This window comes from Misgurnus anguillicaudatus, chromosome 25 (genome assembly GCF_027580225.2).
Source record: "Misgurnus anguillicaudatus chromosome 25, ASM2758022v2, whole genome shotgun sequence".
In the NCBI taxonomy this organism is placed as follows: Eukaryota; Metazoa; Chordata; class Actinopteri; order Cypriniformes; family Cobitidae; genus Misgurnus; species Misgurnus anguillicaudatus.
In genome coordinates, this window is record NC_073361.2 from 26,161,702 (window position 1) to 26,178,623 (window position 16,922).

The window sequence follows — 16,922 nt, forward strand, 5'->3', positions numbered from 1 at the left end:
AGGGTCTTATCTAGCGAAACGATTGTCATTTTTGGCAAGAAAAATAAAAATATGCACTTTTAAACCACAACTTATCTTCTTCCTCCGGCTGTGTGACGCGCCAGCGCGACCTTGCGCAATTGCGTAATGCCATGGAAAGGTCACGCGTTACATATATGAAACGCACATTTGCGGACCATTTTAAAAAATAAACTGACACAAAGACATTCATTAGTATCATTCGACATACAACAACGTCGGAACGCAACGTCGCCTGGCACCTCACAGGACGGAAGAAGAGAAGATGTGGTTTAAAAGTGCATTTTTTTTTTCATTTCACTAGATAAGACCCTTATGTCTCGTTTGAAATCGTTTAGAGTCCTTTGAAACTGCAATTTTAAACTGCATTAAACTGTTAAGTGTTGGGGTCTATTAAAGTCCATTAAAATAAAAAAAATCCTGGAATCTTTTCCTCAAAAAACACAACTCTTTCTCGACTGAACAATGAAAGACATCAACATTTTGGACGACACTGCGGCAAGCAAATTATCTGGACTTTTTTTTAAGAAAATTGATTAATCCTTTAAAGGTAATGGTTCAATTAAGGGACTGTGTTAAAAGTACCTAAAAACTATTTATAAAACTACCATATGTTGCCAAGGCATAAAAGTTATAAATTAATATTTAAATTAGGGGATTAGCAATAATTTTGACAAATATCTTAAACACTGTATGCACAAAACCATATCCGCACTGCTGCTGCAGATCATCTTCACGTATTTCAGAGTAAGAAGTTGGCAACCCTAGTCTCACCTGACCACTGATCTGGTCACCTGAGATGGATCTTAAAACCAGGTGTAAACAGGGTCCCTTATAATAAAGTGTGGATTTAGCTTTAAATAATGAGTTAAGCATGGTTAAACAAGAAAAAGTACAGTAAAATGACTCACAATCCTAAAGGTATTTTAAGGATCTCAGGAACATTACAGTCAGTGAGACTGCCGTGCTTGTATGTCCGGTTAAATTGTGACAGTTGAGTTCGCAGAAAGCCGACCATGTTCTGAGAATTTGGATCAAGACTCACCCTATGAGATCAAACAAAGGTATTGTGTAAGCATTTCTGTAGCTTAATTGGTAAAGCATTGAGTCAGCATTGGGTTTGATTACCAATTATTTTAATTACAAGTTATTATCAATAATATTTCCTTATAGCTCAATGGTAGCGCATTGCATTTAGCAGCAGCAGCAAAAAAAAATGTAACCAAGTTGATTTAAATAAATGTGTCTGCTGAATGCATACATGCACATGTACATGTAATATTCAATACAGCAACTGCCCACATTTAATTAGCCTAGGTTGAGTATTTTGTTCCTATTACAAAAGTATAATGTATTTTTAAATATTACTTTTGTATAGGGTTTTATACAAAGTTGACTGACAAGTCAAGAAAATGTAGGGATCAAAGTAATGATAAACAGCCATAGAAAAAGACAACAGTGCAACTTATTATATAGGAAGGTATCATATAACATAATGGGATTTGGGATTAATTTCACTTGGTGTGTATGGGTGCTTTTACCTGAATGCTATAACACTACCGGGTGTGAGCTTTTCAAACAAAATCTCTTCAACAAACTCGCTACGGCCCTTTGTGGTCGCGTTTCCACGTTTAACTATTTCGCTGTCCTTTAACTACAAGGGAAAACACATAACATCTCAAACTAACAATAACAATTTGTCTGAATTCCCACACAACAGGTTTTTCTGTACATGTATTCAAAAAAAATATCCACCCCGCCTTTGTGTCGTGCTGTAGTATCGTATTAACTTCATGTGTTCACGAATTTCAACCATGCACTTCTGCATGCCATTAATGAACTTCTCATCTTGCACGAATGACTCAGCGTTTCTCTCCACCGTTCTCGCCTCTAAAATCACCTCATGGATTTTACCTGCGCAACCAAACAACAGGTTTTATACAAAATGTTAGGCAGGGTTCAAGTACAGCACCCATTCTTGGAATACAATTGAATGTAACACAATATGCAACATTATACAGTGTTATGTGCAACAGTTTTCCCTGCTGGTCTGGACAGGCCACTAATTTAGATTTCTGATTACTTTGCCAACAAATAGGCCTGTATTTTTAGCAATGTATATGTTTATGTGTATCTTCCTTGCAAATGAAGCAATAGTTATGCAAGCATTACAGTATTTTTACAATAGTTAAGTGGTATACTTTCGAATATCTTCTTAACCAGTAGTAAAATCACCCTAAAACTTTATCACAACTCTATGTTAGGATCATCAGCTGCTTATAAACAATCGTCCGTTGTCCGATACTGGGAAAAGTGGTTTTAATCTGCCGATTATAAGCCTATATGCGCTCACCTAAAGGATTATTAGGAACACCTGTTCAATTTCTCATTAAAGGCGGAGTCCATGATGTTTGAAAGCAAATGTTGATATTTGAAATCCCCTATACAAACACGCCCCTACCCAAATAGAATCTGGACCTTCTGTTGATAGACCCGCCCCACACATACGCAACCCGGCAAGGATGTCGGTTAGTAGACACGCTCCTTACTGCTGATTGGCTATAAGTGTGTTTTGGTAGTCGGCCCGTCTCCTTTTCCAAAACGTTTTTTAAACATCGTGGACTCCGCCTTTAATGCAATTATCTAATTAACCAATCTCATGGCAGTTGTTTCAATGCATTTAGGGGTGTGGTCTTGGTCAAGACAATCTCCTGAACTCCAAACTGAATGTCAGAATGGGAAAGAAAGGTGATTTAAGCAATTTTGGAGGGTGGCATGGTTGTTGGTGCCAGGCGAGCCGGTCTGAGTATTTCACAATCTGCTTCGTTACTGGGATTTTCACGCACAACCATTTGTAGGGTTTACAAAGAATGGTGTGAAAAGGGAAAACATCCAGTATGCGGCACTCCTGTGGGCGAAAATGCCTTGTTGATGCTAGAGGTCAGAGGAGAATGGGCTGACTGATTCAAGCTGATAGAAGAGCAACTTTGACTGAAATAACCACTTGTTACAACTGAGGTATGCAGTAAAGCATTTGTGAAGCCACAACACGCACAACCTTAAGTGCATCATTTAAATGCCACAGCCTACATGAGCATTGGCTACTTCCAGCAGGATAAAGCTCCATGTCACAAAGCTCGAATCATTTCAAATTGGTTTCTTGAACATGACAATGAGTTCACTGTACTAAAATGGCCCCCACAGTCACCAGATCTCAACCCAATAGAGCATCTTTGGGATGTGGTGTAACGGGAGCTTCGTGCCCTGGATGTGCATCCTACAAATCTCCATCAACTGCAAGATGCTATCCTATCAATAAGGCCAACATTTCTAAAGAATGCTTTCAGCACCTTATTGAATCAATGCCAGATAGAATTAAGGCAGTTCTGTAGGTGAAAGGGGGTCAAACACAGTATTAGTATGGTGTTCCTAATAATCCTTTAGGTGACTGTATATGAAGGTGCATGCCTGTTTTGATTTTCATCAAAGCATTTGCATGCCGTCAAAGCCTGAGGGTGGGTAAATGACAAAGTTAACATTTTTGCATGCACAAACTTTTTAAAGGTGCCAAATAACGCATTGAAATAATTTGCAAAATTTTTATTATTGCTATTATTTATCTATGCCTAGATAAATACAGTTTTACCTTCTACAGCACCTTGAATTTAAAAATACGAGGTCACAGGCGTGACTCTATTAGTCTGATGGCAGTGGTAACTTAGGACGGCCCAAAACAGTTACAGACTCAAAGCATGCTGGTCCCCGATCAATAAGCCATAAACAGACAGCTCTTTAGTGCTATGTTTTTACCTGGAATATACATTGGTGCCAGATGTTCTTTGTACTGGTGTGTGTCAGGGTTTTTAAATGCAGTACGAGCCACTGTCACAACAGACTGATGTGTGCTGGGGCAGTGCCTGGTTACAGCCACTGTGTCTTCATCCAGTTGATCGACATAAACCTGTAACACACACATAATGAACATATTTGACCCTGAACCCCAAAACCATTTATAAGTGTCAATTAGTTCAATTATATCATGAATTATATTTCAATAAATAAGCTTTCCATTAATATTGAGAAAATCACCTTTACAGTTGTTCAAATGTACAACACATCAACAATACATATAAGTAATGATAAATACATCTTTGTATATATTTGCGGTAGGAAATTTATAAAACATCTTCATGGAACATGATCTTCACTTAATATCTTAATTAGGGCTGGGTATCGATTCAGATGTTCCAGATCGATTCGATTTCGATTCACATGCTATCAAATCGATTCGAATTTGATTCTCGATTCAATTTTCGATTCCTGTTCTCTGTACGTTTTTTTTTTCTCGATTCTCTATTCAACTCAATGAATATAGATTTAATAATATATTAATAAAAAAGAACAGTGAACAGCAGTTTACAAGTGGGTAAGTAATAAAAAGAATTTAAAAGCCACAACACTATCGTTGTCGTCTTGCTTGCGAAATCTAAAATGCTTCCACACCTCTGACTTGATGGTGACATATAGTGAAGAAGACTAGTTATTAGATTAATGTTAATCTTACGTTCAATGTGTGCGGAAATAAATCTGAAAGAAAAAAATCGATTCTGCTCTCGATTTTGAATCGACCACGTAAAAAAAAAACGATTAATCGAAAAATCGATTTTTTTGCACAGCCTTAATGATTTTTTGCATAAAAAATCTATAATTTTGACCCATACAATGTATTTTTGGCTATTGCTACAAATATACATGTACTACTTATGAATGGTTTTGTGGTGAAGGGGGACATACAGTATAACACATAAAAATACAACTATATAAAAATTTAGTGTTCATATTAAATAGGTGGTTTAGGATGTGGACTACTAACTAAAAGTTGGTAGACTCAAACTCTACAATTGTCAAATGTAAAAAAAATTCTTTACATGATATATACTTGTTTTTTTTTTATTATTTACTGAATTCCAGCATCCATGACTATAGACGGTTTCAGCAGTAACAACATAAACAAGCGGCTGTCGCAGTCCGCACGTAACTTCCGGTAAACTCCGCTAAGAATAAATAACCACAAAGTTCTTTAAACGTAGTTTATTTATAAAACAAGTTAAAAAACAACACATAGGTTACATAGGAAACCAAAACATTTGTTATTTTCGACGAGACATTTATTCAAGAGATCAGTTTAGCAACTAGTCAGACCATTAAAAAAATGAAACCGGAAGTAAGGTTCGGATCCAGACGTGTATCACGTGCGTCCGATGAAACCGTCTATATTCATGGCCAGAACTGGTTAATCTATAAACAAATTGATCTACAAAAGTTGATCAAGGACAATTTGGCATCTCCAATTCACCTAATCTGCATGTCTTGAGACTGTGGGAGGAAACCGGATGTATCCGGATATTTATTTGTTATTATATAAATTAAAAAATATATTTTCTTTTTTAATCAAAAGCAGGCCACTCAGGCCAGATTTACACTGCCTGTTTGAAGTGGCACAGATCGGATATGACCCACAGACATGTAAACAGGAAAGCATAGATTCCAATATTCTGAGATCCGTTTCAAGCCTCATTCATATGTAAAAAAATAAATCGGATATAAATCGGATCAAGCATTCACATTAGCAATGTAAGCGGACCGATCGGATATTTCCATGTCAAGGCGTGTCATGCGTCATTGAAAATGCAACCCTGGCAAATGACGTCAATTCAGGTGGACACTACCCGCGGTCACATGACTCTTCTTAGCAGTGCAATGGAGGATGACAGCTCCACTTAGTGGAGTAGTGTTGAAGTTTAATGTCTTGTTACAGATATAAAGCTCTATAATCTTGTATAATCAATTTGTCTGTGTATATAACAACATTTTACTTCCTCTGTTCCAGGTCAGTACAGTATGTCTACCTAGAATTGCTTTGCCAAGTGTTTAGTGTAAAAGCTGATATCGTATCGCTATTAAAAGATGATGTAAAAAAAACGGATACAGGCAACAAATCGGAACTGGGCATAAGTTTGCAGTGTAAATCCAGCCTAATGGTCTTGTTTTGAACTCATTCTTGAAGAGAAATGTGATATCACTTATGAAAAAAATAACGTAATGTATTTGATATCTTTCAGGATTTAAGATTATCCTGACCTGAGTAAAGCTCTTCTCTGCCAGCTCTTGGTGGAGTTTGTTGAGTGCCAGTTTTCCTGCCATTATACCAGTTTGCAGGTTCACTTCACCAACAGAGGAGGGCAGTGCACTGGGGTTCCATTTGGAGTACAGACGCTCCTCTTTTACTACTGAAATCTGAAAAACACAAACAAGAGGGCTTGAGTTTTTACCAGTTAACGTCCTCTACTGGTGGATGTTGCAACTACATCATCTTTTTCAAAAATCCCACATGAAATGTATTCATTCTGGCTAAATATATTTTTTCTTGTAACATTTATATCACAAATACTAGTTAACTAGTGGGCTCAGTTGAGCAACTGGGATGGATTAACAGGATGCTAAAGGATTTTTTCCACTTCAACGTGTTTCCCACAGCAGCTTTTGTTTATACATAAATAGTGACCAACATAGTAACGGCTCTAGATGGGTAAGTACAGGCAGATTATTTGTGAAGGTTAGGTACCAATTAAGGTGTTAAACGAACAATGGGCATCTGTGCATATATAATCGCTGTCTTTACAGTTGACTCATTGGGCAGTTTCAGATATAGCTGATGTCACTTTACACATTGTTACCTGATGAGGTATGAGCTCATCGTATCCTCTAGTGCTGCCTGTGGCACAACAGGCCATAGAGACGATAGCAGAAGTGGGTAAAGCATCATACACCGAACGAACCTACAAGATATAAAAGTTCAGAAAGGTTTTAGTTTAAAATAGATTATGTACATAATAAAACTGAAGTGAAATGTACAGTAAAAACAGTGATAACTTATAATACAACAAAACACTTAAGATTTAAAGGAATAGTCAATTTTCTTAAAATAAAAATCCAGATAATTTACTCACCACCATGTCATCCAAAATGTTGATGTCTTTCTTTGTTCAGTCCAGAAGAAATTATGTTTTTTGAGGAAAACATTGCAGGATTTTTCTCATTTTAATGGACTTTAATGGACACCATCACTTAACAGTTTTTTTCAACGCAGTTTCAAAGGACTCTAAACGATCCCAAACGAGGCATAAGGGTCTTATCTAGCGAAATGATTGTCGTTTTTGACAGGAAAAATAAAAAATATGCCCTTTTAGCAACTTCTCATATTCCTCCGGTCCTGAAAGCGTCAGCGTGACCTCACGCAATGCGTCATGACGTCAAGAGGTCACAGAGGACGAACGCGAAACTCCGCCCCAGTGTTTACAAGTGTGTTGAAAGAGGACCGTTTTGACGTTGTTGTATGTTGAATGATACTAATTAATGTCTTTGTGTCAGTTTATTGTTTACAATGCTCCGCAAATGTCCATTTTATAAATGTAACACGTGACCTCCATACGTCACTACGCATTTACGTTAGGTCTCGCTGGACTGTACATATACGAAAAGTTGTGGTTTAAAAGTGCATATTTTTTATTTTTCTTGTCAAAGATGACAATTGTTTCGCTAGATAAGACCCTTATGCCTCGTTTGGGATCGTTTATAGTCCTTTGAAACTCCATTGAAAAAAACTGTTATGTGTTAAGTGTTGGTGTCCATTAAAGTCCATTAAAATGAGAAAAATCCTGCAATGTTTTCCTCAAAAAACATAATTTCTTCTCGACTGAACAAAGAAAGACATCAACATTTTGGATGACATGGTGGTGAGTAAAGTATCTGGATTTTTCTTTTAATTAAATGGACTATTCCTTTAAGATTTAAAGGGATAGTTAACCTAAAAATGATAAACTCTGTATTACTTTCATAAAACACAAGTTATTTACACCAGAACGTCTAATCTGCTCTTTATAATACAAATAAAGTAAATAGTAAACTATCCCTTTCTAAATTAGGATAAATTAGTCCTATTTTGCTGACCTGAATGGGGCATTTATTGTCATGGGTCATATCCAGAAGCATGGCATGAGCGATGGTTGGCACTAAAGGTCTTAGGTTTGGCTGTATGAAAGAGCCCACAGGTTGACCTCCAAACCGATTTACCAATCGCCCCTCCTCACGGCTGTCACCTGCACTCATGGCCTCTGATAATGACAACAAATAATCAGCCATACAATGTCTACTACATAACAAAATATAATAAAAAATACACAATTATTTTACTTTATAAAAGATTAATCTTTTAATCCTATAAATGAATTTGGCTCATTTAAAAAATAATGCAACCATGCAACAAAAATTTTTTTTTTATTTCCCCTCTCATGCATCTTACCTCGAATAAGGGAGGTAATGCCAAGCTTAGTGACAAAGACATTATCCAGCTCCTCGCTGCCCGTAAAGAGCTCAGCCACGACGTATAGATCAGGCCTGTGTTCACGAGCTACGGCCAACATATACTGCAACACATAGCAGCAGGGTCAGACAGACGGAGAAAGAGACAAAAAGACAACCAGAGATACAGGCAGGCAGACACAGACAGACAAATAGAGAGACAGATAAAGAAAAACAAACAGACAGATAAATGAACATGTACAGAAAGAGACAGTGTGTGAAATTGTATCTTGTTTGCTGTTTTTGTAGCCAATACATTTTGGTAAATATTGACAGTCGAGCACCAGTATGTGTCCAAACTTTCCGAAAATAAAAATCGATTAAATGTAACTAAATAACAGATAATCTAAATACAGTCATCCAGTGGAAAGTAACAGCGTACCTCAGCCACATGAATGGGTGTGGAGTGGCAGTTATCCAGACGCACACCAGAGAAATGCTTGGCTGTGATCTCCGTGTACTTCTTCATGTGAGCCCACAAGTACGGACAGTCCTCGGGTTTATCACCATAGCGAAGTTTAACACTGTCACCCCAGCAAACAAGTTCTCTTCTGAGATACACATTAGACCCTTACAGACAGATAAACCAACATGAACAATTAATCCTCTTCTTTTAAAATTTGAGATGAAAATGCACTGCAGGTAATGTGTGTCCACCAGTACCAGACCATGCTGGTCTAAATGTGGAGAGCTCACCTGGCTCTGCAAAGTTTCTAAGGGGGTCGTCTTCCATGACCCATCCGTTTTGAGCGATCAAATGACAAGCTTCATTTGGATTCTGCAGTAGTTGTTTTTCCTCATCCATAGACATGTCTTCAAATGGGAAGGTAAAATATCTGAATAAGAAAAAAATATGTTGGAAATCATCATCATCATCAGTGTATTTAACAAAAAACCAAACACCAGAGCGAAAGATCATAACACTGACCTTGTCACCAAAGGATTAATTCTGGTGATGGGTCCAAGTTGTGGACCATGGGTGGAAAGCCTTTCATGGCGAACCGTTTCTACAATACAACTTATAGCCTGCAGAAAGAAAATTACATCTATTGATCAAATCAGGCAAGGCAAATTTATTTACATAGCACAAATACATGAGATGAAGCATATATAAATATATCTATATTGTGGCTCTTAATCCCACAATCCTTTACAAAGGCCTGTCGCTCACCTCTCATAAAAATGAATTCAAGTGAGAACTGATATTTGCAAAAAGGCCTAAATGCACCAACCTGCTTATGATGGCCATACATTTCCTTATAGCATTCCACATTTAGTTCTTCTAGACTTTTTTTTAACCAATCACAGCTCTCTTGGATGGATAATGGGCCGTTAGTGTTGGATTTGTCAGGAAAAAACAAATATAGTTTTACCATTAAAAAAATGTTTGATAAGATTCAACATTAAGGACTGTAAACCGAAAGTGAACTCACGTGTGTCTGCCAAAAATATCCAGGGCGAGTTGCATGTCTATGGTGCTGCACAATCGTCTGTATTCTGAATCTTGTATAATCTTCAATTTGGTTTTTTTTTTTCAACTCGGGTCCCACAGGTTTGTCCCCTGGAAATGCCAAACGCATAATCTTATGAAAGAAGACAGTGTTGTAGTACTCGAGACTCGGACTCGAGACCATATTTTAATGGTCTTGGTCTTGTCATGGACTCGTGAACATTTTGACTCGGTCCCGACTCGTACTCGAATACATTTGGAATCGGACTTATTCTCGATTCCACACGAGTCCCTTTTAAAATATTACTGTTTCTTTAAACTGATGTAAGATTGACACGAACAGTGATTGGTGATTTTTTGCGCGCATCAGACTGGCGCGAGGTCAGATGGTCAGATTTTAGGATTAGATAAGCCGCTGTTACCCAAAATGATTAGACGGTGGCGCTAAAGCACAGAATGGCACTACGCATAATTTCAGCAGTAAACAAGTCAACACAATATTGTAAATTTAGTCTACATATATTTCTATATTATTTATATTTTATTCTTGATTTATATCTTAGAAGAGAAATTATTATGTGGTTAAGATAATCATTTACACAATACCATAATAACATTTATTTTGTTAATTAAAATTTTCAAATATACAGTATTGAGCAAAAGTCTTATGTGGACTCGGTCTTGACTCAGACTCAACCTTTTCTGGTCTTGGTCTTGACTCGGACTCAACCCTCTCTGGACTCGGTCTTGACTCGGACTCGAATGAGTTGGTCTCAAATACAACACTGAAAGAATATCTCAAAAAATGTGTATGCCAGCGGATTTGAATAACTCACCAGACTGAAGGACCTTCTGAAACTGCTCCACAGTTTTCTCAACGTTCACCTGTAAAAACTCCCATAGTTTCAGCTGGGTGAAAACCTCCTTCCACAGGAGCCCTTGAAGCATCTGAAAGTCATAACAAAGTATAGTGAATAGTTTCAGTTGCTCATGACCTTAAGACTTTAGTATTTTATATTATGCAGACTCACAATAATGTGCTTCTCATTCTCAATAAGAGCTGGAAGGCCGCTGTTGCTGTACTTTCCTTCTGCTATAGCACAGCTAAAGTGCCACAGGGCTCTGTCCAGCAACCAGGCTGGTTTCAGATGAGGAGAGTTAACCAGGTTATACCCGCACTCTGGATGAAGTCTGATCCACTCACTGTTAACAGCTAAACACAAAAAAGTTTTTAAAGGGGCCATGGCACAAGACTTTTATAAGATGTCAAATAAATCTTTGGTGTCCTCAGAGCACATATGTGAAGTTTTAGCTCAAAATACCATATGGATAATTTATTATAACATGTTAAAATTGCCACTATGTAGGTGTGTGCAAAAATGTGCCGTTTTGGATGTGTCCATTAAAATGCAAATGAGCTGAGGAAATTCAAACACTGATCACTAATGATGGTGGTTTGTTGCAATTAAAACTCAAGTGTGCTTTTCTCTGCACTTAATGGCAGTGCTGTGGTTGGATAGTGCAGATTAAAGGGATAGTTCGGCCAAAAACGATATTAAACCCATGATTTACTCACCCCCAAGCTGTCCAAGTTGCATATGCCCATCGTTTTTCGGACAGACACATTTTCGGATGTTTTGGAAAATATTTTGGATCTTTCAGTTGATTGGATGTGGTGTTGCGGGGTCCAGCCATAGTCCACGACCTTCAAGTCCAAAAAAAGTGCGTCCATCCTTGACAAACTAAATCCAAATGGCTCCAGGATGATAAACAAAGGTCTTCTGAGGGTAATCTGTGCGGTGTTGTTGTAGAAATATCCATATTTAAAATTTTATTAACGTAATTAACTACCTTCCGGTAGCGCCGCCATCTTAGACTCAGGAGTATTAGCGTAGTGTACGCACTTTTCTTAGTGACGTATGACAAATTCGGAGGGCGGGGGGACAGAGCACCGGCATATAAACCTTTTTACGGTGCGTAAGCGCTCATCCTGAATGCGGATGAGACTAAGATGGCGGCGCTACCGGAAGGTAGTTAATTACATTAATAAAATTTTAAATATGGATATTTCTACAACAACACCGCACATATTACCCTCAGAAGACCTTTGTTTATCATCCTGGAGCCGTTTGGATTTAATTTGTGAAGGATGGACGCACTTTTTTTGGACTTGAAGGTCGTGGACTATGGCTGGACCCCGTAACATTACATTTAATCAACAGAAAGATCTAAAATATTTTCTAAAATATCCGAAAATGTGTTTGTCTGAAAAACGATGGACATATGCAACTCGGACAGCTTGGGGGTGAGTAAATCATGGGTTTAATATCGTTTTTGGCCGAACTATCCCTTTAAGTGTTGGGGTCCATTAAGTCCATTAAAATGAGAAAAAATACATAATTTCTTCTTGACTGAACAAAGAAAGACATCAACATTTTGGATGACATGGTGGTGAGTAAATTATCTGGATTTTTGGACTAAGAAAATGGACTAATCCTTTGAGTTCTCGGTTTTCTGATATAATGTAGTGTAATGGTCACATGACGACATGCAGATTAAGTAAATAAATTTTTTTACATTTTATGTTTTTATTGTTATTGATTAATTTTTTCTCATAAACTAACCAACCCGCTGCAATTCCCCTGCGAACCACCAGGGGTTCATGACTTCTTCATGTCAAGTATTCACAAAAACATTTTTTGGGGGGATTTTTTTTTATATTGATGGATGCGACTAACCAGACAGACTCCGGAAGATTTGCAAACACATTAATTGTGCAGAAATTACCTTAATATGAGTAAGTAATGAGTCTTTTACCTTTGCACATAATAAATACCAGGCTATCAAATATAATAAATGCCAGTTTGTTTAAATAATATGAGATATCAGTGTAAAGGTTATAAGACTCCACATTAACAGTGTCCCAGTTATTCTGCTCTTTGGCAAATAATTACAGGACAGATAATCCACTTTCTGTGTCATTTTACCAACTAACTAATGGCATTACTAATGTGCTTAACTCTCACAAGCACTGATATAGACAATATATTTTCTTTCACCTTAAAAAAAGTTTAAAGTAGTGTGAGTTGCTGTTATTTTATTTCATTTTTTTAAAGGTGCATTTAGGAGAATTTAATGACAGAAATGCAATATAGTACACATAACTATATTTTCAGTGGTGTATAAAGACCTTACATAATAAAGTGTTTTGTTTTATTACCTTAGAATGAGCCCTTTATATCTACATACACTGCGGGTCTCCTTAAATGGAAGCCGTCATATTTCTACAGTAGCACTAAAAAGACATTTTTCTTTACAGAGCATTTTGTCACTATGTTGTATTAAACAATGACATGTTTGTCCTGTGGTGGCTACCATAGCTTCTCTGTGCATTTCGAAAGGGAGGGGTGTGCTGTGGACGCAATCTCACCGATAGATGCCACTAAAATCTACACAGTGCACCTTTAATCAAGTTGCAATTTGCTGCTGTGGTTTAACTGATATTTAAGAACAAACTTACCATAGAAGCTGCATGCATTACATAGAGGGACTCTTTGTACAGGAGATGAACTGCTAAACTATTATTAAACTTGTGAAATGGTAAGATGTTGGTTATTTTTAAACCCAGCTGGATGTTTCCAGAGATTTTGCATGCCAAAACAGAAGTGGTCGGCAAACAATTCTCAGTTTGACACCCTGTTAACTTGTATGGTGTCTATAAGGTCAAAAGAGTTCTTATTCTTTTAGCTGATAGATTCGTCCTATGATTTACACACAGCAGAGGGCAAAGTGAAACGTTAGTAAGTCACACTAATCTCTGCAGTTGCACTGAAAGGTCAAACATCTCAACCATTGTCCCAGAGACGTGACCGGCACCACAGCCCACTCTGATCATGGCTATTGATGTATAAATAGCCAAACTGTTTCTTCATCTGCTTGAGCACAGTCAAACCAGGGCAACATTACAACACATTGAAAACATGATTTCATTTACTTGTGCCATGAAGAACCAACATAAACTTTCTTAAAAGAATAAGCTTAGGTCAGCATACTGGCACAGTCTGGCATGCTGGTTAGTACTGGTCCAAAAATCCTGACCATCCAGCATGGTCCTTCTTTAAAGCAGCTTGATCTTGGTAATATTGCTGGTTAAGTTAGTTAAGAAGACTGGTTAAGACATCAGTACTGCTGCATACCAGGGACCAGCATCCACACTGGTCGAGTGTAGCAGAAATGTACCTGTGTGGTTGTACACCACATCTGTGATGCAAATCATGTTCCACTCTTTCTTAAGTTTCTCTGTCAGGTTGCCAACGTCCGTCCAGGTGTAGTTTTTGCCAGGCGGAGAGAAATCCGGGTTCAGTTCTAGCTGATCGGCTATGGAGTAGCATGATCGTGATATGCCGAGTTTCTGAAGTGGCGTGAGGTGGATCATATTGTAACCTGTATACAGAAATAGAATTTAAAAAGTTACAATCTTTCTTTAAATATACATTTAATTGCCCCCTAAAAGAAGAAAAAGCAGATTACATAAAAAAGGCAATAAATAATAAACCAGTGCAAAAAGCATTGAAAAAAGACAGGTATGTATTAATTCATCTAAGTTGATGTAAAAACATAGTAAAATATTTAAAAACGGTGGTGTTTTCCTTTAAGGCAGAGCAAAGACACGTTTCCTAAATCTTAGTACATATTTATACATGTATATATATTTGGAGAACAGCTATCTATGTAGATACAGGTAAATATTAGTTGAATAGGTAAATATTTAAATAGGTAAATATTTGCCTAGGTAAGTTAGTAAATAATCATTACAAGCTAATTAGTCATGTAAAACATTCTGCCTATTAGCAAGAGGAAACAACTCGCTGCCCGCAAATGTTTGTTAAATAAAAGCAACCTTTCCAACTGTGCATGCTGTTAAGAGATTCAGACCAGTTTCCTTGGCAACTCTGAGCCTATCCAGCCATTCGTCCAGTGGACCCAGACACTTGGCCAGGTAAGTCTGAATTGTGATGCAATCCAAAGGCAGGATTTTCCTCTCATGGCCAACTTGCAACACCGGATCCACCACAATGTAGCCACCACCAGTCCTTTTTTCATTTCTGCATGACAGAATAATGCCTGCTTGTTTATACAGCAATTCAGTGGTAAATACAGACATCACATTACAGTAAAGGTCACTCACCCACAGCCAAAGTAATATTGATAAGACCCTGCTATCTTCATGTCCAGTGTGCAATACTTGTCCGAGTCATCTTCTCTTCCACTGGGGTTAATCCACTCCAGCAGACGGAAGCTGGAGCTGCTGAACGTCTTGCCTGGTGCTGGGTAGTTAGTATAGACATGCACATTCATTCCCTGTAGGGTTGGCCCCAAACGAAACTGAAGCTCATAGCCTAGGTGAAATAAGAAATTAAAAGGAGAGACAGCAGCACATTAAAATAATGCTTGGATTTCTGTTATAAAGCACATTTAATCAGCTTGTGACTAGAAGGGATACAGCTACGGCCATAATATCGTGAAATCTCGCTGGATGAGCACTGTTTCATCCAAATCCGACTTCCAAACCTAAACCAACATTTGATAGGATTTAGGCTGTACCTTTTAGAAAGAATCACTGTTTTTCATCCTATCCTACCCCCAAACCTAACCCCTAAATCCAACATCTCGCGAGATTTGGCCGTAGCTGTATACGCTCTAGCCAGAACCCTAAAATCAAGGACTTTATACTTCCTTTTTGATCATCGTAACCCTGATGCACGTCCAGCAAAAAAAAAAAAAAAACGAAAAAATACTTACTGTACTGTATAGCTGGTGAGATTATTGCTGAAAATCAATATTTTGGGGATGATGTTAAATTTAATTTATCCTCTCTGTGTTGTTTGTTCAAATTCATTCCAGCTTCTGGACTGTATTTGAGGGGACATTCACTTTGTAGTGGTGTAAGAAATTATAGTGGACATATCGAGTGCACGTATTCAATCTCCTAATATGTTGTACCTCAATAATGTATATATCCGATGTACACTCAACGGCTAGGCGCGTGCCAAATGAACTTCCGCGTCTCGACACAAGATGGCGCCCTCATCGTAAGTGTCCGAATTGGTCCGAATTTACTCACTCGTTTTCATTCCCTCATCAAAAGTCATGCAGGATTCGAGACCTATTAACTTAATACTCGACGTTAATAGATACACGTAAACCTGCATACTGTACAGTATAGCGCATTGTTACAAATACTGTGTAAAATTGGCTTTCGCATCAAATAAAAATTGCTAATAGCTATGGTAAATTAACCTTCGCGTGCACGTAAATAGGTCACGTGACCACAAACTTCTTCGCTGACATCAATTTATTTTATTTTTAATTTTGTTAATAATATTAAAAATAAAAACAAGCAGTGTGTCATACTGCGCCATTTAAGCCGCAATTCCCTTAGAAAAAATTGCCATTGTCTCTTAAACTACCATAAAATGTAAATATGGTTAAAATAATTTTGCATTTTGCTTGTATAGTTGTGTTTACTACGCTTTTACTAAAACAAAACCATGGTTAATTTTTCTAAGGCACCTTTGAGTAATACAATAAACAACAACCTGCATATACAGTACTATATCTACACTGTAAAAGTACGACAGAAATGCATCTCTGTAGTTGACAACTGTGTCATCATCACATACGCCACGCGTTAGGTAAGCATTGGAAAGTATGGTTTCTTTTAAAAAATAAAACTTTTAATAATGTTAATGTCTAATTTGTGCATAATTAAGTTCAGGAAAACAGCTTTAGAAGTTTAACGTGGAGTTTAACGGTGAGATTTACCTTGCTCCAAGCGGAACAACGTGCGCTCTTGTCGCTCCATGTCATTCAGGAGAAGCACTCTGCAATGTTTGACACCTAACCTATTAGCGGTCCTTTTTTGGATGCCCTTTAAACACAGAGGTTCCAGATCTTCAACAGCTAGGGCTGCCAGAAAATAACACCAAACAACGTGAATAATCTGACAGGACATAAGTTTAAAGGTTAGCGG

At 37.5% G+C, this 16,922-nt stretch overlaps 1 protein-coding gene across 1 annotated transcript in view; it reads right to left on the reverse strand.

Annotated features, from left to right (window-relative positions):
* LOC129426605 (glycogen debranching enzyme) overlaps window positions 1–16,919 on the reverse strand; it is a 28,858-nt gene extending 11,939 nt beyond the window's left edge. The window contains 20 exon segments of the mRNA XM_073864238.1: window positions 930–1,064; window positions 1,560–1,668; window positions 1,804–1,932; window positions 3,829–3,979; window positions 6,160–6,315; window positions 6,756–6,857; window positions 8,029–8,192; window positions 8,381–8,504; window positions 8,822–9,009; window positions 9,136–9,275; window positions 9,368–9,465; window positions 9,672–9,774; window positions 9,873–9,961; window positions 9,963–10,000; window positions 10,726–10,837; window positions 10,921–11,102; window positions 14,129–14,332; window positions 14,825–14,994; window positions 15,078–15,288; window positions 16,715–16,919. Of these exon segments, the coding sequence (XP_073720339.1) occupies window positions 930–1,064; window positions 1,560–1,668; window positions 1,804–1,932; window positions 3,829–3,979; window positions 6,160–6,315; window positions 6,756–6,857; window positions 8,029–8,192; window positions 8,381–8,504; window positions 8,822–9,009; window positions 9,136–9,275; window positions 9,368–9,465; window positions 9,672–9,774; window positions 9,873–9,961; window positions 9,963–10,000; window positions 10,726–10,837; window positions 10,921–11,102; window positions 14,129–14,332; window positions 14,825–14,994; window positions 15,078–15,288; window positions 16,715–16,904 (2,795 nt within the window). The 5' untranslated portion in view covers window positions 16,905–16,919.
* Window positions 16,920–16,922: the final 3 nt, after the last annotated feature.